The sequence below is a fragment of the Protobothrops mucrosquamatus genome, unplaced genomic scaffold (assembly GCF_001527695.2).
Source record: "Protobothrops mucrosquamatus isolate PMUCROS unplaced genomic scaffold, P.Mucros_1.0 scaffold1312, whole genome shotgun sequence".
Classification (NCBI taxonomy): Eukaryota; Metazoa; Chordata; class Lepidosauria; order Squamata; family Viperidae; genus Protobothrops; species Protobothrops mucrosquamatus.
Window position 1 is genome coordinate 130,833 of NW_015387513.1, and position 24,257 is coordinate 155,089.

A 24,257-nucleotide genomic window follows, 5' to 3' on the forward strand; every position below is an offset into this window, starting at 1 on the left:
CATCCATTACACATGCATCCGTACATATTTTGCATGTTCAGATTCCTATGTGAGATTGAACATGTTAGAAAGGTGAAGGAACTTTGAGCCTCTGTGGGTTTCCTCAGCATTCACTTGTGTTCCTTCTCACTCTCTGTCCTTTTCTTTCACTCTGACAATGCTATTTGTTGGTGTCTTCCTCCCCCTGCTGTAGAGGGAGAGTATTATCCTTGGGAGCGAGAACTTCAGCAAGGCCTCTGGCTTCAACGTCTATCAAATGAAGAGGATACGGGTACTTTTAAAGGTACCCTTGCACTGTCACTGCATCCCTTGAGGAAAAAGGGGAAGCTCCTTTATTATTACAAAGAGCAGGTCTCATGTGGTACAACCTATTTAGAAACGGCTGTATTCAACAAATTACATTTGAAATAAAAACACATGTATATTCATCTTTTCCTCTAGATCAGGGGTGTCAAACTCAATTTCATTGAGGGGCGCATCAGCATTGCGGTTGCCCTCAGGGGGCCGGGTGGGTGTGGCCAGGGTGGGTGCGGCCTACTGGGTGGGCGTGGATGGAGTGGGTGTGGCCTACTGGGTAGGTGTGGCCAGCTCTACATCGTTCACATCAAGGGTGCCTGTGGGGGCCTGGGCAGGAGTGGGGTAGATCTGAGGGTCTCTGGCAGAAGGGGATGGGACCAGGACAAGTGCCAAGGCATGGTCCACTGGAGGATCCTCACTGTTCCTCTCAGGCCATGCAGGGGGGGGGGGCTTATGGAGCTAAGACTGAATGCATTTCAGCATAGATGGCCACCACAAAATTGTATATTGGCTCCCGGCTGGCCTGGGCCAGGACCAAGGCAGAGGGGGCCATTCCCTCACTGTTTCCAGGATGGCTTCGCGGGCCACATGAAACCACTTTGCGGACCGCATCTGGCCCCCGGGCCTTGTGTTTGACATGTCTGCTCTAGATCAATGTTTCTCAGCTTAGGAACTTTGTTATGGAAACTTTAACTCCCAGAATTCCCCAGCTAATTTCCAGCCACCCATGCTAGCTTGGGCATTCTGGGAGTTGAAATCCTCATATCTTAAAATTGCTAAGGATAGAAAAAGTGCTTTAGGACACTGACATGGTACCCCTTGTGGTTTACCTTCATTTTTCATCACAATAACTCTGTGAGATAAGGAATAGAGACTATTCTGTTCAATCCCTGATCACCATGGTCAAATAGGGCCTGGTTCTCTTTAGCCCTTATTGAACATTTTAAAATTATATTATTAGGAGCAAATACTATATTTGCTTTTTTTCCTGCCTCTTTCATTAGATAAATAGAGTAACAGCTAGATTAAAGCTCAGGCATTTCTAGATTAAATTCATTAAATTCCATGGCCAACTATGTGTCTGTTGCTGCACATTTATATACTGTCTTTTTGTGCTGCTTATCTGGGAATGAGTCAAACCCTAAGCGTTCAAAGACTAGCAGCATTGTGATCTTGTTTTTTCACTGTGCAAGATTTTTTTTTAATTTATGTCATGGCTTGACATTTTTGTTACAGTGATAACTTCATCAAAAATAATCCACACTATCTCTCTTTTTAACTAACCAAAAAAAAGTATTTTTTTCCAGTTTTTGAAGACTTGGTTTGAAAAGCTGGAAGTTCCCTCCATTTTGGCTTAATATTATATAATACTTTCACATGTTATTGTGACATTTATTATAATTTGATAAAAACTCATTGCTTCTAGTGTCTGAAATTCACCTGCAAAAACGGTTGTATATAAATAGGGAACAGGATACAATAGCAGTCACTATGGCTATACATTGTAATAAATTTTGAAGAATTATATCTTTCTGGAGAACAAGCAGAACAGGAGTGTGTGCTGTTTTGTTCACACACAAACTTTGCCAGCATTTGTGGATAACAATCACAGACTACTCTATCTATGTTTTGTTTATTGGGACATTTGAACAAGGGTTTCTATCTTTTATAGAATAAGCCAGATCCACATTTTATTCTTGCTTTCAAGGTCCCATTTTCAGAGAAAACCGGGGTCTTCAAACTTGGCCCTTTTATGACTTGTGGACTTCAACTCCCAGAATTCCTCAGCCAGGCACGCTGACTGAGGAATTCTGGGAGTTGAAGTCCACAAGTCATAAAAGGGCCAAGTTTGAAGACCCCTGAGAGAAAACAAGGAAAAAAAGTACCAGATGAACCATCAGAATTCATCAGTGATCAGAGCAGCAGTGAATCAGCAAACCCCTTTTCTTTATCCTGTGCTACAGATGTTCAGAAATGCAACATAATAATCCCCTGTGTTAAAGTTCACCACTAGGTCAGAAGTTTCAGAGGAGACAAATCATCTTTATGGGCTCATAGAAAATTGGAAATAGTGAGTTTTGTTGGATACTATCCGAATAACAAGCTTTAGTTTCTGATGGTTGATGAGGCCTGCTCTTTCAGAGCCTTGCTAAGGTTCTGTGTATGAATTCTTGCAAATTAAACTCATCCTGTTAACTCCCCAGCAGTGTGTTCTAACACTAACAATACTTACCCAAGGATTTGTGTTGGAAAAGGACAGTTGGCGGCATGAGTTGCCATAATTCAACAAGAGAACTTGAGTGCATGATGTTCTTCAAAATTCCACAGGATAGTTTCATAGTTACATCATACTTCTTGGAAGCAAAATAGGATTGGGTGTGAACTAAAGAAAAAGAACAAAATGTATTTAACATTCTGCCTCTATTCTTTTTGGCTGTTCTATGATTTAAGTTGCACATATTGGGCAGTTATTGTTTGAAATGCTGCTCATTAAAAAAGAAGAGGAAAACAGTCTGTTACTAAAACCATACTGGTGGACGCGGTAGCTTTATTAGCAGTTTTAAAAGAGTGACAAAATGTACACGATGGAATTAGATGCTTTTCTAATAGTCTTCATGATGGTGAATCTTCAAGTAGGCATCACTGAAGGATTGTTGTATTTTGCAGAGAATGGAATATATAAACGGCAATGTGGAAGGAAACACCTGCATGCCCAATGCTGATCTTTATCTATTTTCTCTTTCACTCTACTTCAAATAACTTTTTTTTTCTCTCCCTGTCTTTCCTATCCAATGATTTGTACTCCTTTTCCTACCCTCTCCTTTTCCTTCCTGTTTTCCTTTGCCAATGCCTTCTACATGATCCACCACTGGCCTTTTGTCTGCTAGCTGGAAACCTGAGGCTCCAGCAGATAGTAAATCCAATTGATCCCCTGGAGATCTTGGCTGATGTGCACTGGACACACATCCGTCAGAAGGAGGAGGAGGAGGAAAAAGTGGGTCCCACTTCTAAGTCCTCCACCTCAAGAGGTAAACGTGTCCCCTGCATTAAGGGCATTTGATTCCCATTAAATGTAGAAAGACCAATTCTGAGACCATCTTCATGTTGCTTTTAGAGCTTTCATGTTTGCCATCGCTTGGAACGGAATGGAACATGTCTTGCGTTTATGGTATGAACATTTATTTGTAATGGAAGAGCGATCTGCTGGTGGGTATGAGGACTACAGTAGGAGGTATCCCTTTTAAGCTTTAAGTACCCATGGCTTCCTAGGACAGGCAGAATTAGCTAGATTAGTCTAGCCCAGGGGTCTGCAACCTTGACAACTGACTTGTGGACTTCAGCTCCCAGAATTCCTCAGCCAGCTATGCTGGCTGAGGAATTCTGGGAGCTGAAGTCCACAAGTCTTAAAGTTGTCAAGGTTGCAAACCCCTGGTCTAGCCTAATGCAAGAGAGAAATCAAGTCTATACAGTTCTTTAGGCTGGCTTCTTAATGGAGAATAGCCTCACTCAGCCTGGTGGATCCTAGATGTTTTCCATCTCCAAGAATTTCAATCCAGTAAGGGTCAAATTGATGATTTGGTAGTTTCAGAACAGAAGAGTAAAAAGGGGAAAGACTGATAAAAAGCAAATAGTTAAGAGAATTTGAGAGGACTGTGGGCATTGCATCTAAAAGGGTGGCAGAAAGTTAAGAATAGTTGAAATAAAACACTTGTAATAATAAAATAGCACAAGGTCTCTTCAGAATGATGACAACCGAATGTCTGAAACACAGGTTGTTCACTAAATAGACAGAGAACAGGATGGTGAAGAATGGAATTATTTTTTGAAAATTGATCTTTGAATGAGACGTTAAAGATGCTCTGTGTAAAAGACAAATTTGGCTTCAATTACTTTCTTCGTGGAGATTATTTAGAAGATGAAAAGAAATGTAAAGGACAGTTTTCTCCATTCTACACTTTCAGAACATGTTGGATTCCAATTCCCATCCTCTGTAGCCATTTGAAAATGATGGCACTTGCTTTTCCAGTAACTGGAAAGTGCTGATAGGGAAAATCATTAGAGCAGAAGTCCCCAACTCCCGGTCCGTGGACCAGTTCCGGGCCGCAACATGCCAGCAACCGGGCCGCACAAACAAGCAAAGCCCCATCCGCGATATGCAGGCAGCACACAAAACCACACACCTTCCAGTCCACGGAAAAACCTCTCTCCACAGAACCGGAGAGAGGTCGGGGACCTCTGCATTAGAGAACATCTCAAATATCGGATTATTAATCCGAGTCTGAGCAATTTGCAACATGTAGAGTTATCAGAGTCTAGATAAAAATATTTCTCCTGTAAACTACAAAAAGTAGGGCAAGAACTTCTTTCTCTGATCTTCTTGAGTGCTCCATACAAAGTAAATCTCACACAGTATTGGGATAAGAAGCTCTTACTTATATTTAGCCTAGCAAATGCTTGATCTTTCCATGCTCTAGTCTAGAGCTTCTGTTGGATAGGTAATCCTAGGTTTGTGTTCCAGACATTTTTTTTTACATTAAATCTGCAGCTTGTTACTTTTCTGAAACAAAGGTAAGGCAAGGCAAGGCAAGATAAGATGATAACCTTTATTATTATTTCTTTTACTATGATCACATTGGCCCACATTAAAAATGAAACTCTGTTGCCTGCTCTCAAAAGAAAGTATATATCTACCCATACACATACCATAACACACATAAACACATGCTATATACCTACACACACACACACACACACAAATATTAATCACAGTTCATTTTGAATACATAGTGGAAAGAGAAATACATAGTGGAGAGAGTTCACAAGGTTGAAGCTATATGGAACAAAACTGTAGCTGAATCTGGATATTCTGCTTCGGATACAACAAAATCTCCAGAAGGTAACAAGCAAAACAGGTTGTGAAGAGGATGTGTAGTGTCCCAGACAATCTTGCAGACCCTGCTCAAACAATGCTTATATGCTATGTCCTGGATGGAAGGGAGGGAACAGCCAATGATCTTTTCTGCCATCCTCACCACTTTCTGCATCACCTTCCTGTCTGAAGCAGGGATGCTTCCAAACCAGACTGTGATGCTGTATGACAGGATGCTCTCGATTGTCCCTCTGTAGAAAGTGGTAAGGACAGGGGAAGGAAGATGTGCTTTTCTCATGTGACACAGAAAATGCAGGCACTGCTATCCACCTTCACCAGTGTCTCAGATTCCTGTTTTCTAGGAATGGGCAAGGTGCCCTTCATCCTTCACTGTTGGTTATCCTGGCTGGGCTGCTAAAACTTGTATTTGAGCAGCATCTGGAGGTCACTCATACCTCATTCTAGCTCAAGACAGTACTTCTTATGATCAATCGCATTCCCAATGCTGAAATATGGGCAAAAGGTTTTCTCTCACAAAGCCACTGAAATTGCAAGTCCTTTTGGTCCAATTACGTATTGACTAGCTTTTTCCAAATCCTTTAGAAAGTTTCCTTTCTTATACTTCCCTTGAAATGAGAGGGGTGTGTATGTGTGTGTAAAAGAGTGAGAGAGAGAGACAGCAGACAGACAGACCAAGAGAGACTGACTAAGAATAATTATTAGCAGAAAAGGTATTATGAACTTTACAAGAGAAAGATTGCTTGTTTGTTTAGAGCTAGACTTCTGCACTTGTCATATACCATGAAATGTTACTCCAAATATCTATGCTGCAACCTACCAAAAATGATTTTAAATATCAGTTTAAAACAGTCCTTCCAAATAAGGAAAATTGGATGGAAATAAACCCTCATCTGACTGCACTTTTCACGGAAAGTAAGAGAATCCTCCCATTTTAAAGGTAAATTATTTGGATGGAAAAAAAAGGTAGCCTTTCCTTTGAGGAAATACAAGTAATTGATGTTTCCAAGTTATCAAGTTGCATAATTATTCCAGCTCAGGATCTGTATGCTATTTGAAAGCATCACTTGGGATAGTTAGTCTTTCACCTGTCCCTCAGTCTACTTTCAGCCAAACATATAATCAATACCTCGAGTGCTATTGGAAATCTCAATCACTTTTTTTTCCAACAACAATCTGTACTTCTTAAATTATAAGCAGCTTTAAAATTTGACACATTTGGCACCTCTGAAATTGAAAACAAGCTGCCCAAGCACAAGAGAGCTAACATTTTGATCGCATACTTTCTCTGAAGAGAAAAAGAAGGCATATTTTGAAGTTCAGTAATTCTCGCAATTTGAAAATTAATATGTTCGTTATACTTCCCTTATGCTATATTCTATGGATTTTTCATAATTGCCTTATTTCCTTGGATTTTCTCTGATGGTCTGGTGTATGGTTTGGGGTTTCACTGTTTATTTGGCTTCATGGGAACTTCTCTCTGCTTCCTTTCCTTGGTTTTCCTAATTTGCTGTACCCGAGTATGGTCCTTTTTTTTTTGTGTTGGGATGAACTCTTTTAAATTCTCAACCAGGGGAGCCAGACCTAGGTAACACTGGTGCCAGGTAGAACCTAGATTCAACCTTCTTAAGGTTCCAGATTAAATAGTATAAAAGAACTCGATCTTGTCTCTTGGCTAAGAGATATACAAGAGAAGGCTAAACATGGAGTTTTGTAACTCATATTAAGTAATGGGCTCTAAATTACCCTTTTTACATTGTTTGTTATAATTTTTATCAAAGCTGGATGTATTTGGCAGGAGAACCTGGGAGATGAGGACTTCTAAGAGTTGGGTTCTCTATGGCAGAGTAATCATCAGAAGAACAAATACATCCACTTAAACCAGACATGTCAAACACAAGGCCCGGGGGCCGGATGTGGCCCGCGAAGTGGTTTCATGTGGCCCGTGAAGCCATCCTGGAAACAGTGAGGGAACGGCCCCTGCTGCCTTGGCCCTGGCCAGACCGGCCGAGAGCCAATGTACAATTTTGTGGTGGCCATCTATGTTGAAACACATTCAGTCTTAGCTCCACACGGCCGTCTAGAAACAGCGAGGAACCAGCCCCTGCCGTGTCAGCCCCGCCCCCCTGGGTGCATGCTGGGGAGGTGTCACCGTTTGTGAGGAATGAAGAAATGGACCATGCCTTGGCGCTTGCCCCGGTCCCACCCCCTTCTGCCAGAGACCCTCAGATCTGTCCCACTCCTGCCCAGGCCTCCACAGGCAACCTTGACGCGAACGATGTAGAGCTGGCCATGCCCACGCAGTAGGACACACCTACTCCATCCACGCCCACCCAGTAGGCTGCACCCACCCTAGCCACACACACCCCGAGGGCAACCGCAATGCTGATGCGGCCCTCAATGAAATTGAATTTGACACCCCTGACTTAAAGGAAGGTAGTGAATATAATTGGGATTGAGGGAGTCCATTGATCAGAGCATTTCTGTTTTAAATATTTTTTATTTTACTAGAGATCTTTGATTTCTACAAGAAAGGTCAGACCTCAAGCAAATGTTAATCTCAGTTTGTAATAATTTTTCAACACAATTTTCTACAGGTAGGTAGCAGAAGCCATGGCAGATGATACCAAGATCAAGGAATTCATGTTTCAGCCTTCCCCTTAAAATCCCATTTAGGATCTTTTTGAGTTTGCTTTTCCACAGTGTGTTTTCGTTTTGTTTTTCTGCTTCTAAACATTTTCTTTTGTGATTCCATCTCAAAATACATGTTTAGTGTGCTGTGGAATTTATTATAATTTTATTTTATTTTAATTCAGCATCTGACCTTCCCTCCATCCGCCACGAGGCAATACAGGCATGGCTGGATGCCGTCCCAGGAGGTAGTTTTGGTGATGTTCTGTTTATAGCTCACAAGTAACCCTGCCCGCCATCGCTGGCAATGCCACTTCTCCATGTTTCCAGTGCCCCATTTGCTGGCCTTTTTTAACCCAGGAACTATCAATGTCTTCATTGCTACTGCATGGCAGAGTTGGGGAAGCAGGGAAAGGGCAGTTGCATGTCTCAAAGAGATGAGCCATTCTTGCATGAATTAGACCACCATCTTAATTCCTTCAGCTTCCCTTCTTGCAGAGAATACTGGAAATACAGATGTAGTTGAGAAGAGAAGTAGATTTTCTAGATATGCCGTAGACCAGTAGGACCTATTTAAATTTAACACTACCTGAAAGGTGAAAACAAGCCAAAGCCTCTACATAGATAGTGATCTTAGATATAGTCCAGATGATTAAGCACCCATCTGACAGTTTGCTAAAAACAAGGTTTTCATTGTTGCCAGTAGAAGATTGCACCCCAAGATAAATTACTTCCTTTACTCAACTCTCATAGTCTTGATTTTAAGCAAGGCCCTTGGTGGCAATTGTTTTCTAAAATTACATTTAAGTTAAATGCTGTTTCAGGTGATCTGAAGTGTGGCTAATCAGTTCAGCCAGTAATCTTTCAAGTGGTTCTATCTTTAAAATTCATAATGGGAAGATGTGTGATCTGTCCCACATCACATAAACTTATTGTAATACTTCATTTTCTTCAGAACATCTTCCTAATGTGGGAAAAAATCTTCTCACTTGCTTTATTCTGTAGCCATTATCTTCAGTACTTTAGCCAGTTTTGAAACTTTTTTCTTAAAAAGTAGAAATAATACACAAAATGTGTCTACAGTTCTGAAAAGAGGTATAGTTTGAAGGAGAAGTCATTGAGGATCACTGAGCTGGAAGAATGCTGGTCTAGATAGACCTTAAGTTGACAAAAACTTCAATGAGAAGTCATTGTTGAAGTCAATTTGAAGTGTATTAAAGTCAGAATTGAGATATGTTTGTGTTCCTGGAATTCCATCATCTAGATAGATGTCATAATAGATCAGATTCTTCATAAAGTGACTTTGCTGTAGGACAAGGCATAGTCATATGAGTGTCTAGTCCAGGGGTAGGCAACCTTGGCTCTTTTATGACTCGTGGACTTCAACTCCCAGAATTCCTGAGTCAGCTATGCTCAGGAATTCTGGGAGTTGAAGTCCACGAGTCATAAAAGAGCCAAGGTTGCCTACCCCCGGTCTAGTCCATATGAAAGAGCTAAATTGTACAGGTTGCTTCTAAACAGCCGTATCCTTTGATCTTATTATTAAGGCTCAGTCCTTCTAAAAGAATTGGTTATAATTATAGGCAGTACAACAGAGATTACTTGAGATTTGACAATTTGGAATTTGCATGGATGGAGCTAGTGCATTTCTAAAACTTTTTTTTTTTTTTTGCTTCTGTGAGCAGAGTTTGCATATTGCCTTATTCTTAGCCAGTTTTGATTGCTGACCAACTTGGGCAAAATATTGCTTCCAGTAGTTTGGGATATAGTAGTGCATCGCTCTTAAGTTTCTATGCGACAGCTTCCCCCCACCCTGCACTTCATGTTTCACTGCTTGATATGTGCAAAGATGTATTTGCAAAATAACTATGAATAGAACACATTTCCCCAAGAATAGATGTGCACCAATATATGCTAATTTGTGCCTCCATTAACATATCACTGAAATTTTATTTTGATTCATGGGAGTATGCATGATTGCTTAGGAGAGACTAGTCTTTCCTCTATTGAAGGATGGTCCAAAATATTACATCAATTAAATATATAGCACGTTATGTTTGATTCTAAAATGCTGTATTTGACCTCCACATACAGTGCTACCTTGGTACTCAGCTACTTTGAAACTCATTGAATTTGGTACCTAATGCATTTTGACACAAAAAAGTTATCCTGGTGCTCGTTGTTTGTTTGGTACTCAACGCACAAGCTAGAACTGGTCACTGTCGGCTGCCTTGTGACTCCCTACAGTATTCCTTATGGGAAAGGTTTTTGGTACTCTTCGTGCCTCCTGGAACCAACTAATGATGAGTACCGAGATACCACTGTACTCTTGGTTTGGATGGTTGCTTAGAATAGCTATAGCTATTATGTATATGCCATACATATATTTCCAACTATGTTTAAACTTCAGTAGGACTACATGGTCCAAATGTATAATATTACAAACATTTAAACGCAAATATTCTAAAAGGTCGGCCTCACATTTCAGGGCATCATTCATTTCATATATTGACCAAACATATTCTACTTGTTTTAAAAAGATGCATTTGGCTAATGACCTGAAGTTTCTGTTTTTATCCAACATACGTGAACTGAGCTTTTATGATTAGAAAAATCATGTGCTGATTGTCTCAGCTCAGATGCATCAATGTCATATACATCAATGTTCTTCAGCATTCAAATGAAAAAAAAGGCAAATCTCTATTCCAGGATAGTCTTGTCCCATCACACACTTATCAATTTTAATCCAAAGTGGTACAGTCCTAGCAGAAGGCTCCATCACATGTTTGTTGTATTTGGATTACGGGAGTGTGTCTTAAGCAGTCCCCCAAACAGAAATCTATTTTCTCTTCCATCCCATTGTCTCTTTTCAAAATTTGTACCAACAATTTATTGTAGCCCTGTGTGAAGAGAACGATGATGAAGATGAAGTAGGTACCGAGCCTGCAGAAGCTGTTGAAGATGGGGACACCGGGGCAGAGTTGGATGATGGTAGGAGTCTGAGAATACCTTCATATAAGTATGCTGTTGGTTGTTGTAATGGAATGTGTGGATGACCTTGGGGGATGAGGGAAAGAGATCCTGCCTAGAAAACAATCAGATAAGAGAGGGAGGAACCCCCCTGTGGCTTAACGGTCAGAGAAAGAAATTTAGGAAAGACTGCCCTAATTGATTAGATGGTTAGAAGTAGTGATGGGAAGTTTGTACCTTCAGACTTAAACCAGATTCTATTAATGTACCCTTACAAATTGAGGGCAATAGAAGAAGGGGACGACAGAGAATGAGGTGGCTGGATGGAGTCACTGAAGCAGTAGGCGTGAACTTAAATGGACTCCAGAAGATGGTAGAGGACAGGAAGACCTGGAGGAACGTTGCCCATGGGGTCGCGATGGGTCGGACACGACTTCGCAATTAACAACAACAACAACAACAATAAAGTAGAATGAGCCCTGCCTGATTTACCTGTAAGGGCCAGCAGTTAATACTGCAGAAATGCAAAGTCATGCTGCAAAACGGTTGTGTGCAGATTTGACCACCCCAAACGAAAGAGCTCAGCTGATATAGTAATTTAAGTAGTGACTTAATGGCATGAGAGTTGGAGATGGCAGAGAAAGATTTCAAGATAATTATACATGGCATCTTTTAATCATATGTGGAGTAGCCACGTGAAATAAAAATGTAGTAAAGGGCTTCAGGAACACAGAGGTAATACCTATTTTTACTCTAAAATTGTGACTTACTGTAAAACTAACAAACTAGGTAATTTAGCATACACATAATTTACTCTGAGTAACAATTTGGAAAAGGAAGGAAGGGAAGGAAGGAAGGAAGGAAGGAAGGAAGGAAGGAAGGAAGGAAGGAAGGAAGGAAGGAAAATAGAGAGAGAAAGATGGGGGCCACAACCCTACATAGTTTCAGCATTCCATTCCCTTGTTATGAAGTTACTATAAATGTCTATAACATTTTAATCTTAATTCTTTTTTGTTTTCCAATTCCTGGTTTAGATGACATCCCTTCTGATGCAGAGGCAGAGTGTCGCATCCATCAAGAAGAAGAAGAAAAAGAAAAAGGAGGAGGAGGAGAACTGAAAGTCTCTGAGCTCAAGGAAGCAGAAACAGTCACCCCTTTCATTATGACGGAAGGTACTAAACATTTTAGCACTACAGAGCACACTGGATTGGCTAAGAACCTGTAGGCCAAATGATGCAACTTTTCCTGTTTTTTTTTAAATCTAGAACAAATCAAACAACGATTCCCATTAACTGTGTTTTCAAATAAATCTATTATCCCTTGTGAACTCAGGACATTCTTGTAATAATTACCATAAAGGTTTCATCATGGAAGATGTCATTTCAGAACTATTTCTGCCTCATAGACTTGCTTCCAGAAATCGTGGGCGCTCCATCACTGGAGATTTTTTTTTTTGATTTTTTTTTATTTTTCCAAACTCTCCCCCATACATATACTGTGTTGTATATGTATGTAAATATACTGTGATATTTATCAGATATTAACATACATTCTTTTTACATCCCCACTCCTTCTTCTCTACCTTCTTTCTCCCTTCCTTCTCTTTCTTCCCTACTTCCCTCTTCTTCCTTTCCTCTCCTCTTCTCTTTCACCACTCTCTCACTGGAGATTTTTAAGAAGAGGCTAGACAGTCACTTGTCTGAGATGGTATGGGTTCTCCTGCTTGAGCAGGGAGCTGGACTAGAAGACCTCCAAGATCCCTTCCAGCTCTATTCTATTCTATTCTCTTGCATTTTTAGCCTGACTGTGGTACCAGAAACGGGAGCAAGGAGTCTGTCTGTTTGTATCTATCTATCTATCTATCTATCTATCTATCTATCTATCTATCTATCTATCTATCTATCTATCTATCTATCTATCTATCTATCNGATAGATAGATAGATAGATAGATAAGACAAACAGTTAAAACCATTAGATAATAATTAAAAAGAATTTAAAATTATAGAAGCAGAACTAAAACTGGAAAAGAGAACAGAAGGATGTCAATAATAAGATAGCCATCTCTTGATTTCACCGTTCCCTCAAGATCCCCAGGCCTGTTGGCATGATCAGATTTTGAAGGAACTTTGGAAGCTCAGGGATGATGAGGACAACCTTATCTTGTATCTAGAAGCTTATGAACTGCATGTAGTAATCAAATACTTAGTCTTTGATTCTTAGTAGCTGGTTCTGCTTGGGTATTCAGGCCTCACAAAGGGGAGTAAAGTAGAATATAGAACTGGGTCATTAATTTCTGCCATTGTGCTTCAGAAGAGCATCTAATTAGCCAATGTGGGACACAAGATACTGGATTCATCAAGCAAATATTGGATCCTTTATATTAAAGGATTGTTTGGCCAATGTGGGACACAAGATATTGGATTCAACAAGCAAATGTTGGATCCTTTATGATTAAACATATTGTTTTCAAACTAAATATCAATTCACACTGCTGTCCCAAAACAGTTTTTTCAAAAGGCAACTGGACTTGTTTTTCCTTGAAGACATTTTGCTTTTTGAATGAGAAGTAAAATGTCTTCAAGGAAAAACGAAGTCCAGTTGCCTTTGGAAAAAGCACCTTTGGGACAACCATGACTTGGATGACTGAGAATCTCCATAGAAATTCACACTGCTATTACTACCAGAGCAGTGTACCATTTTTTTCAAAGAGTCCAGCATTGCAGTCCTTGGCAATAATCTCTGAAATATAGAGGGACTTCCTTCTGAGTAATATGCATAATAATCATAATAATATGTATAAGAACAGATTGTGCCAAGTATAATGACAAGGAGTATTGAAGGGAGAGATCGTCAAATTCGGCTCAGGTAGCAAATTGACTATCTAGACAGGAGCATGAAAGGAGGCAGTTAACTCCATGTACTTTATTTGGTTTTAAGATGCTCATAGCTTTGTTTTTTGGTTCTTCAGATACTTGTAATACTTGTCTTCCAGTCCAGTCACCGTGTGAAATGACTGGTCCTGTTTCTTCAATTTGTAACCATAAGGAAGAAGAAAAAGAGGTAACAAATTGTCTTCATCCATAAACCTAAAGCATGATTTTTAATTGTACAGGTCATAGTAGTCTTATTTATATACAATTAATATATGATTATTAAGTTCACATATTAAGTTTAGTCTAAGATAAACCGTATTATAGGTGAAGAAGAAATGGTGGTAACTACAGTGACTTTCTTTCACACAAATAATACTGTGATTCAGTCAAATCAAGATTTGTTAAAAGAGTTCTTTAATTTCCCAGGCTGAATGGAAAGCTGATATTTCTCACTGTAAGGATATAATCTGCCTCCCAGGAATGGGACATTTCAAGACTTAAAGAGAACATTGCAATGTGTCTGCTCCTTGAGAGCCAATGCTGGAAGGCCTACTCAGCTTGGAGCATTTTTATAATTTTACCCACAGCAATAAGGCATTAGGTAGACAGTGGCTGACATTGCTTCCAGCCAAGTGGCCATAATTTCAAATTCGGTTTCAAAATGGCAAAGGTTTATATGTCCACATAATAGAATGTCTTTTATACCAGAAACTACTAGTAGTATGTAAAATCTGCCAAATGTAAATAATGTGCCTCAGTTGGTTTCAATACTAGTTCTATTCTTACAGACTTGCATTCTCATTTCTGTATTTTGATTGTCTGAACAGGTGTGGAATTCTCTGGAACAATACATTTTATATTGTAACCACATATGCCAGTGGTTCTCAACCTGTGGGTCGGGACCCCATTTGGGGTCGATCGACCATTTCACGGGGGTCACCAAGCAAGGCTGTCCGCCTTTTTTTTGTCCATTTTTTTTTGTCCGCCATTTTTTTTCCCTTTTCCGGCGGGTGCCTTACCTCCCTTGGGCTGGGCCAGCTGGTGGTCGGCCTGCTCCGTCTCTGCCGCTTGCCAGCTATGCCTTGGCCGGCACAGGGGGCGGAACCACGCATGCGCGGTTCTCCCGGGCAAGGAAAGTCCTCGACTTACGACCGGTTGGGTAGTCCTCGACTTACGACTGGTTTAGTCCTCGACTTATGACCAGTTGGGGTTGCGGCATTAAAAATGTTGAGAACCACTGACATATGCTATTGTGTTCCTTGAAAATTTGTCGAGAGTCCCCCCAGTAAGATGGCCAGTAATGGAATAGTTGAAAAATAGCTTGGCCAACTACTATTCATCTTCTGAGTAATGTACACTAATCAGGGCAATTTTGAATAATAGTGTTGACTTCAAGTATAGCAAGAAGTAGTCTTGGTACAACCTGGAATATCTCCCCAGAATCCAGTAGTAATATACTGGGGTACTGCGACAAAACTGTAGGCACTGTTCTGTAGATGTACTGATGAGGAAATATTATCAGGAAGGAATAGGAAGGCATTATTCTAGAACAGGGATCTCCAAATGTGGCAACTTTATGACTTATGGACTTCAACTCCCAGAATTCCTTAGCCAGCCAGGAATTCTTAGAGTTAAAGTCCACAAGTTCCCTGTTTTAGAACTTAATGAAAGATGCTTTAGACCACTAACTATGCACTGATTTTATCATGTTTATAGGAATCTCTTATACCAGTATCATACAGAGAAAAGGCTTCGGATGTCCATTTTTTCTCTGAGCCTTTCCTCCCGGAAAAAGAAAAAGAAGACACGATCCTTGATGATCAAAAAGTGCAAAGTCCACCAGCATCAATTTCACCAATACGGTCACAGCCAGTTGCACTGCCTGAAGCCATCACACCAATATCACCTGTAAAATCACCATCAACAGTACCCGTAGAATCAGTTTCTCCACCTCTTGCCCCCTTACCTATTTGTTCACAGCCTTTACCCACCACTGAAGCCTCCATTACACCTCCAGCAGAGCCACCAGTGTGCTTTCAGCCTATCCCAGCTTTTACTTCTACTCCTTTGGCCAAACTTGCTCTACAAAGTAAAGATGGGGAGATGGAAAAACTTGAAAGTCCCACCAGCACAGAAGAGACTTTGAAAAGAAATAACCTTGTGGAGGAATTCTGGATGAAAAGTGCTGAAATCCGAAGGAGTTTAGGTCTCACCCCTGTCAACAGAAGCAGGGGTTCAGACCCAAACTTTACTTACTCACCCCTTGAATCTGTTCCTCTTAAATTGTATAATTCTGATGTGGGGTCAGAAGAAAAGGAAATCCATCCTGTAAAACCATCAAAGGTAATCATACCAAAGTTGGATAAGGAACCATTTTCTTTGCTGACACCAACCTCCCAATCAGAGAAAGAGCTGAAAAACTCAAGGGATGTGAAAAGAGATCTCTCCAGCAGTTCTGGACTGGGACTTCAGGGTAGTTCATCCAACATGAGGACACTGGCCAGCCAGAGTTTTAACACATCGGATTCCACCATGCTCACTCCTCCATCTAGCCCTCCTCCGCCACCACCTCAAAACGAAGAACCAGCAACCCTGCGAAGAAAACGGCATCAGGCAGTTTGGCAGAATGAAGCAGAGCCCGTACAAACCCCTCAGATGATACCAGCAAATGAAAGGATACGACCCACCAGAAGTTCATCTCAACCACCCAGAGAAGAGGTGAGGAAGTCATTTGTTGAGAGTGTGGATGAGATACCATTTGCTGATGATGTAGAGGACACTTATGATGACAGAACAGAGGATACAAGCCTTAATGAAAAATACTACACTCCGCCTAGCAAGCCAAGGCCTGAGAAGCCTCTTCAACTGCATTTGGTTAAGGAAAATGATAGACCGTCGTCAACTGAAGGAGGGAAGAGAGGCCTTCCTCAAGTCTCTGCAGAAGCTAAGGAGTTAGCTGAGGAAAGAATGAGGGCCAGAGAGAAGTCTATCAAAAGCCAGGCCTTACGGGACGCTATGGCTAAGCAGCTCAGCAGGATGAAAGATCTGGAGATGACCAGCAGTGCTGTTGCTGCAAAATCACGCAAAGCATCCACAGCACCCTCAAAGACCAAAGAACTTACTTTAGACACCCCAAAGCATCTGACTGGCAAAACCAGCGAAGGCCCTACTCTGAAGCATGAAGCTACTAGTGAGAGGTTCTTTCCACCATTAACGGACATTAGCGGTCACGATGGGTCTATCACATCATCAGAAGGTTCCAGCGGGAAGAATAAAAAAAGGACTTCTCTCTTCTCTCCCCGGAAGAGCAAAAAGGAGAAAAAGTCAAAGAATGAAAATAAGCAATCTGACAAATCCAGCAGCGCAGCTGAGGAATCCACAAAGCCCAAATCCCTTTGGAAGTCTGTTTTCTCCGGTTACAAGAAAGACAAGAAGAAAAAGGCAGATGACAAATCTTGCCCTAGCACACCTTCCAGCGGGACCACAGTGGATTCTGGGAAGCATAAAGCATCTCCATTGGTTAGAGCAGCAGGTATAATATCAGTGCTTATATATTATAATGGTTTTACCATACCTGGAAACTCTTCCAGGTATGTGCACATCCTAAGATTTGTTCCAGCAGGTCAGTTTACTGTACCCCTTTCAATGGTAACTGAAAAGGAAGATTAAATATGAGAGAACATACTTAGAATAAGAATATACAGTCTTTTTAAAAAGCATCAGGTATCTTTAGCTTTTCTGCCAGATATTGGAGAGTTCTGTATGTAACTTTAGCTAGATTAGACTGAAGGATAGTGATTCACCCAGTGTCACCAGTGAACTGATGGAAAGTTGAAGATTGTCTGCCTAATTCTTGTCTGGTACTCTGTCTTCTCGTATCTATGCATTTATTTATTTATGACATTTATAGGGATCCCAATCTGTTAAGACACCCAATTCTGGTCCAGAAAAAAACAACCATCATTTAAAAAATAAAACATCACAGAAGGGATCCACCACCAATTCTAACCCAAGACCTGGAGAATGAGTCAGTTTAGGGCCTGATTGGGGGGAATGAATATGAATCTCGGGGGGGGGGGATGGGGAATGGTGTTGAGAAACCCAACTTCCTGGAACCCATTAGACAGCATCGTTTAATCACTAGGATCTAGAATGGGCTGACTTTCTTGGACTGCGTAGGATGAGCAGATGTTACAGGGGATAGGCAGTACCTCAGATTTTTAGAAATAGTTGACTGCAGATCATTTATCTCCAGCTTCAACTACACTGCCCAGGGAGATTCTGGGAGTCATTGCAAGGCAAAAAAGTTTGGTTGTTGTGTTGGGGAAAGAGGGTATCCTTGCTTCTAGAGCAGCCTCCATTGACTGGGACCTGAGATGTGGTTAGTAAAGGCGGAGTTGAATCACTGTGGCAGGAAGGGATGATATGGTCCCTTTTCAACAATAACTGTGTGTCTGATCACTTAGTTCATTATCAATTTTACTACGATGCAACTGCTCCTTAAGTTTAGCCATTTGACACATTTCCTTATTGTCTCAGATTTGCAACTGCGCCAACACTTAAGCTTCTCGGAGGATTCTGATCTCTCCAATGAAGATGTCTTAGAACGTTCCTCACAGAGATCTAAACGAGAGGTAGGTTGATACTGTCATGATCATTTGAAGCCAAGATGAGTCACAAAAACTTCACAAAGATTGACATGGGGGTCATTTGAATGTTTTCCTGCGATTTTGGATCTCTGGATCCAATAAGAATGAGAAAAATTAATTAGACCAGGCTTCGTAAGTTATATATAAAAGGTTTGTTTCTGTTCAAAAGATTCATAAGTCTGTTTGAAACTAAGTTGAGGAAGCAGTCCTCAGATTGCAGCCACAATTGGAACTAGAATGTCTATTACTAAGCAAGGAAGTTGTTAAGTGAGTAACACCCAATTTTACAGTCTTTATTGGCTCAATTGTTAAGCAAATCACAGAAGTCGCTAAGCAAATCATGTGATCCTTAAGTAAACACAACTTCCCCCCACTTATTTCACTTGTTGGAAGCCAGCTCGGAAAGTCACAAATGGTGATCACATGACCCCGAGATGCTGCAACTGTGATAAATATATGCCAGTTGCCAATTGGCCAAATTCTGATCATGTGACTGTGGAGATGCTGCAGTGTTTGTAACTGCCAGAACTAGTTGTCAGTTACTGTTTTCAGTGCTGTTGTAACTTCAAACAGTCACTAAACAAATGGTTGTAAGTCCAGGACTACATGTAATCTTGGAATCTTGCGCGGTCCTGAATTCTATGTGAGTTTAGGCAGCTAGCTACTCCAGAAGTTATTTTAATAGGAGGGGAAAAGATGTTTAGTTACATTGCCAAAAAGGCAATATGTACAAAGAGTATTCCTTTTCTAAATTATGCAATAACCATAGGAATTAGCCAGGTTTTTTTTTAATAATCATATATAATACACTTTCATTTTTTAGCAAAGTTTGACAATGGCAAACTATATCTATATTGTTGCTCAGTAAAACTTAGTGGAAATATTCCTGTAATCACTAATAGTCAACTTTGAATTGAGAAAGCAGTAACTACCCACTTTGGTAATTGTGCAAGAACAAAGTTCTTGATGGAAATAGCAGATTGGGTTTATTTGCAAACTGAACTATTTGCATGTAGTTCTTTTTGCTACTCAAGCCTACTTATGACTGAGCTTGCTAGCAGACTTGCTTTTATCCAGGATAGCTTAAGGCAATTCTGGTGGGGTGGAGAATAGTGTTCAGTGCCTGAATTTTTCTCCTGGATTAACTTCTCTGTAACCATTCTTTTTGAATTGCTCTTTTTATTTGATTTTTTAAAATCTACCACTTTTATGTTTTTCTTCTAGCTTTCCATGGCAGGCTCTACATTACACATGGGAATTTAAAAAGAAAAAGGATATACTTATGATATTGGAAAGGGATAAAGATTATAGCTTCCTATGAGTTCCAATGTAATCATTCATCTTGAAATCTAAACCTTGCTACTTGAGGCAGTTTGGGCCTAAGTGTAACAGAGAGAACAAGTTCCTCCTTAAAAAACAAAGTGAATATTTTGTTTTGGTTTGCTATTTTGCATAACATAGAGATATTGCAGATGTTTATAATCCCTAAAAGAGCAATGAAGCTAGGAATTACAGTATTAAGATTTAAATTGAAAGTGGGAGTTAGGAAATCTTCCTTTGTTAGGAATAAGAGTTAAATTTCCCATAGATTAGCTAATCCACTCTAAGTGTTTTAATAAGAGTACATTTAGGGGCATTTCCTAGAGTAGTTAAAGGATCAGGCTGAAAATAACAACAGATGGTTTAAATCCTACTTTAAATATAATTGTCAAAGAGCTTTTGCTGTACCCCTCTCCTTGGGTGACATTTTTCATAATAGTGGCAAGGTGACATGGGATATTTTAACTTTAACTATGTGGAATAGATGAGTGGATAATGCAGTTTTACATGTTTGTTCTTGAATCATGGGGTGTGTGATTTGGAAGGAAACTGAAAGTCGCTCACTGAAGATTAAAAAGCAAGAACAAGAAGGTTACATAAATCTTACACAGAGCTTTGGTCTAAGGCAGACTGAGTGTGTTTATATCTTAGTGCAGGGGTGGGCAACTATGGCCCCTTTTTGATCTGTGGTTTTCAACTCCCAAAATTTCTGAGTCAGCCATGGGTAAAGGGGCCATAATTGCCCACCCCTGTCTTAGTGGGAGACCCTAACTGCAAAAATAATTGTTTTTCTAAGTGATGAAGACACAAGATTAACAGGAAGATATCCTGTAGTGTGAAATCACTACAGAGATATTCCTAGAAAGGAAACATACTAGATATGACCAGGTACGGAACAGTACAAAAATAAAAATCCAATTCTTAAGAATGTTACATGAGAACACAGAGAATGATATCTATAAACAAGGTACAGAACAGTACAAACAGTACAACAGAGCTGGGAGGGACCTTGGAGGTCTTCTAGTCCAGCCCCCCACTCAAGCAGGAGAACCTATACTATCTCAGACAAGTGACTGTCCAGTCTCTTCTTAAAAAACTCCAGTGATGGAGTGCCCACGATTTCTGAAGGCAAGCTGTTTCACTGATTAATTGTAAATTGTATTGTTAATTGTAAATTAGTTCAGGCTAAATTTTTATTCCAACTCTCAAGTTTCTAGAGAACATTGTCATGCCAGGGAAACAAAGCAATCAGTATGATTTTCCAGGCAGAAAAAGTTACTCATGCATGGCTTCTAGATCAAGGCTCAGCTGCCTGTTTTGTGGTGACTAAAATAACATTAGTGACTAGCATTGGAGGAGACATGGGATCTGATGTATAATGTTGAAAGCATCTGCTAAATAAATATATCACTTCCTGTAGCGTGTATTCCCGAATCAGTTTTCATCAGACTACGTATGTGCTGCTGTCATAAAACATTTAAGTCATGTAGTTGCAGATATGTTTCCTTTTTTCTAAATGCAGGAATTTTATCTAAAACTCACCCAACCTTTCTCACTTCCCTGTTCACGTGTTTGTGTTTGTTTCAGAAAAAGTGAATGTGCTGCTAAAAGTATTGAAGGGCACGCATTCAGAATAAGACATCATTTTGTGTTTTGTGCAGTCCTGTCAGTGTTTTAGTGTACTTACCCAAATAAAGTGTTAAATCCAAAATTCAATATCCCAAGCCCTTAAAATCTAACACTGATTGGGGCTTAGGGAAGAGATTGCTCTGAGGTTTGGGACCCCAAGATTATTTTATTTTATTTTACTTTATTTTTTTGTAAAGCTATATGCTTCCATTGCATATTTCCAGATTTTGAAGTATTTGTATTCTGTAGTTTCATGTAACATTTCAAGCAGCTTTTTTTGTTGATTATTGTCTTTCTGTATTGAATGTTGCAATGTTGAACTGATCTTGCTCCATTTTATGTATTTCTTTTATTTTTGCCTTTGCTATTCCTTCCCCTCCCTCCCCCTTTTTTAAAGTTGATTTACATACCACACGCCTTGGCATTCAAGAGATCCTATGCATCAAAGGTAGTGTTTCCATTCTCATTGACTGGCCATTGTTGCATGCATTCCTGTTATTAACCTACCAGCTCCATAGCCTGTATCTCTTCTGCTTTTCCCTGCCTTCATTTATACTAATACAATCAGAGATTGTGCATGTATGCAGCAATTAACAACATCAACACAACAGATCATCTTCAAGTCCCAAACCATCAAGTCCATTTGAAGTGTATATAATATCTTCACTGAAGATCCAGCTGGAAAAACTGTTGACCTTAATCACAGTTTTTTGAGGCACTCTACAAAGTGTTTACCTTGGTGGGTTAGATATTTGCACTGTACCTAAAAGAGGGTTTGATAGAAATACTACCACATATTATAGATTCTACCTCCATTTTATTCTCACAACTCTTCAGATGTAGGTTAAACAGAGAAAAAAGAATGGGTTCAGAGTCAACCAGGGATTTGTCTTTGGAACTTCATGATCTTAATCTTGCAGCCCAATCACTGTGTTATGTTGAGTCTTGATTGATGAGTATCCACTGTATCCTTGTGTGGGTAAGAAAGACTTTTAAGAAGCATAGATCTTGGCCTATGGGTACATAAGAAGCAATTATGGTTTGTAGGTTTGAGTCGTGAAGGGAAAAAATGAAATAAGCAGTTCATTCATTTGTTTACCTAATGCCAATTACATGAGCTATACATTCTCTGCAAGGTATTAATTTAACTATTGGAACTGATTATCAGACTAATGTAGTAGAAGAAGGCTTAAAGCAGCTTTTATCAAGCTCCAAATGTATTGTAATTGGAGCTCCCCAAATTCTGATCTTCTCTGATCCTAGTTGGAGAAGACTAACTTAAAGGGACACTGAAGAGATTTCTTGTATGACATCTTTTTAGCTCTAATGAACTCTGGTGGTGACTTTGATGGTATGCCTTCTCTTCCTTCATCTTATCTGTTGAGGCATTCAGCTACAATGATCTATCTCAATTGATTTTTTAAAATGAGGTGAAAATGTGGGAAACATGAAAACAGTCTTTAGCTACATAAAAATGAAGTTCTGCTCTCTTAATATAAAAGGAGATGCAATAGATGGTTATAAAGCATATTACATGGATATATTTTTATTAGACACATAGGAATTTTTAACTGCAAAAGGAATTATACAAGTCACATAACTACCTTGAAAGTAACTATGTGCATTAATCACTTAGATGACATGTTTTAGACGCTGGATTACTTATTTAAAAAAAATAAAATGAATCATAGCATTATAGGACAATTTATATCAAAAATATATAGCTAAAGTGTAATGCAGCTACTGCTAGTGTATCTTTTAAGACTATCATTAATGTGATCCCATTATATTTTTATTGACATGTAATTTTCCCTGAAATATTGACCTGATAGGCAAAACTTTTCTAATAAAGGAGAATATTTGCAGCTTAGGGTTGAACTGAGGGGTCCTTGGTGCTCCCTGATGTTACCTAGTTTGGGTAGTGACACATCTGCAAGAAAACAACCAAGCTCAGAGAGCACCAAGGACTTCAATTTCTAGCCTACCCTTCTGCTACGTTGGAGGTTGATTTGTTTTAAATAACTATTAGGGAGAAATCAGTCCTTTTCCTGCGGTATGGTTTCCAAGTGAATCACAAAATACATAATGGGTGCTGCTGATTACATCTCTCCTTATGCTGATTGTGCAAGTTGGGTCATTCAAAGGGTTTTTGAAATGTGAATTGAGTTGCAGACTAAAGTCTTAGCAACAGCATCAAAAAGGCTCTTGGTCATTTACCATACTTTGCTCCGATATATTTAGCTCAGTTGTCCCAAAGGTGCTTTTTTCACGAGGCAACTGGACTTTCTTGTTTTTCTTTTTCTAAGATGTTTCGCTTCTCATCCAAAAGGCTTCTTCAGTTCTGGAGGAGAAGCAAAACGTCTTCAGAGAAAAACAAGACAGTCCAGTTGCCTCATGAAAAAAGCACCTCTGGGACAACCATGACTTGGATGATTGAGAATCTCCCTAGACATTTAGCTCAGTTCTTTACATGTTTGTTCAACAGAGGTATAAGAAATAATACATAGGATTTTATATATGGTAAGAACATGGATGAAATCAAGAGCATCTCCCAGGTATGTGACAGGCCCTAAGGACCATTAAGAAGATAGTCATAACTTGAAGCTGTCTGTAAAAATCACTGCTTTGCATCTGGTTCAAGCCTCTTCCTTCCCCTCTTAGAACCCCACCAAAGCTTATCTGCTGCACCATTAGCACACACACACCTGGAAGGACAACTTGCTTGCTGAACAGAAAGCATAGCAAGTGGCACAGTGCTCTAGAAAAGTAGAACGCTTCAATCCCAGAAACTAGGGACAATTTTCAGCAAGGGATTGAACTATGTTTTATTTCTTGTTGCTGCAGAAAGCCTACACGGAGGAGGAACTCAACGCCAAACTGACCAGGCGAGTACAAAAGGCTGCTCGTCGTCAAGCCAAGCAAGAAGAACTGAAGAGGTTACACAGGGCCCAGGTACAGCTGTCGCTTTTCTGGAAAATGCTTTTCATAAATTTGTCAGA

At 39.9% G+C, this 24,257-nt stretch overlaps 1 protein-coding gene across 1 annotated transcript in view; it reads left to right on the plus strand.

Moving 5' to 3' along the window:
• The window catches only part of MICAL3 (microtubule associated monooxygenase, calponin and LIM domain containing 3), a 137,291-nt gene that overhangs the window by 90,348 nt on the left and 22,686 nt on the right, over positions 1-24,257 (plus strand). Inside the window, exons 22-30 of the mRNA XM_015821355.1 lie at positions 3,186-3,326; positions 8,002-8,064; positions 10,715-10,807; positions 11,821-11,958; positions 13,756-13,847; positions 15,377-17,192; positions 18,200-18,294; positions 21,656-21,706; positions 24,103-24,210. Of these exons, the coding sequence (XP_015676841.1) occupies positions 3,186-3,326; positions 8,002-8,064; positions 10,715-10,807; positions 11,821-11,958; positions 13,756-13,847; positions 15,377-17,192; positions 18,200-18,294; positions 21,656-21,706; positions 24,103-24,210 (2,597 nt within the window). The remainder of the gene's footprint in view (positions 1-3,185; positions 3,327-8,001; positions 8,065-10,714; positions 10,808-11,820; positions 11,959-13,755; positions 13,848-15,376; positions 17,193-18,199; positions 18,295-21,655; positions 21,707-24,102; positions 24,211-24,257) is intronic.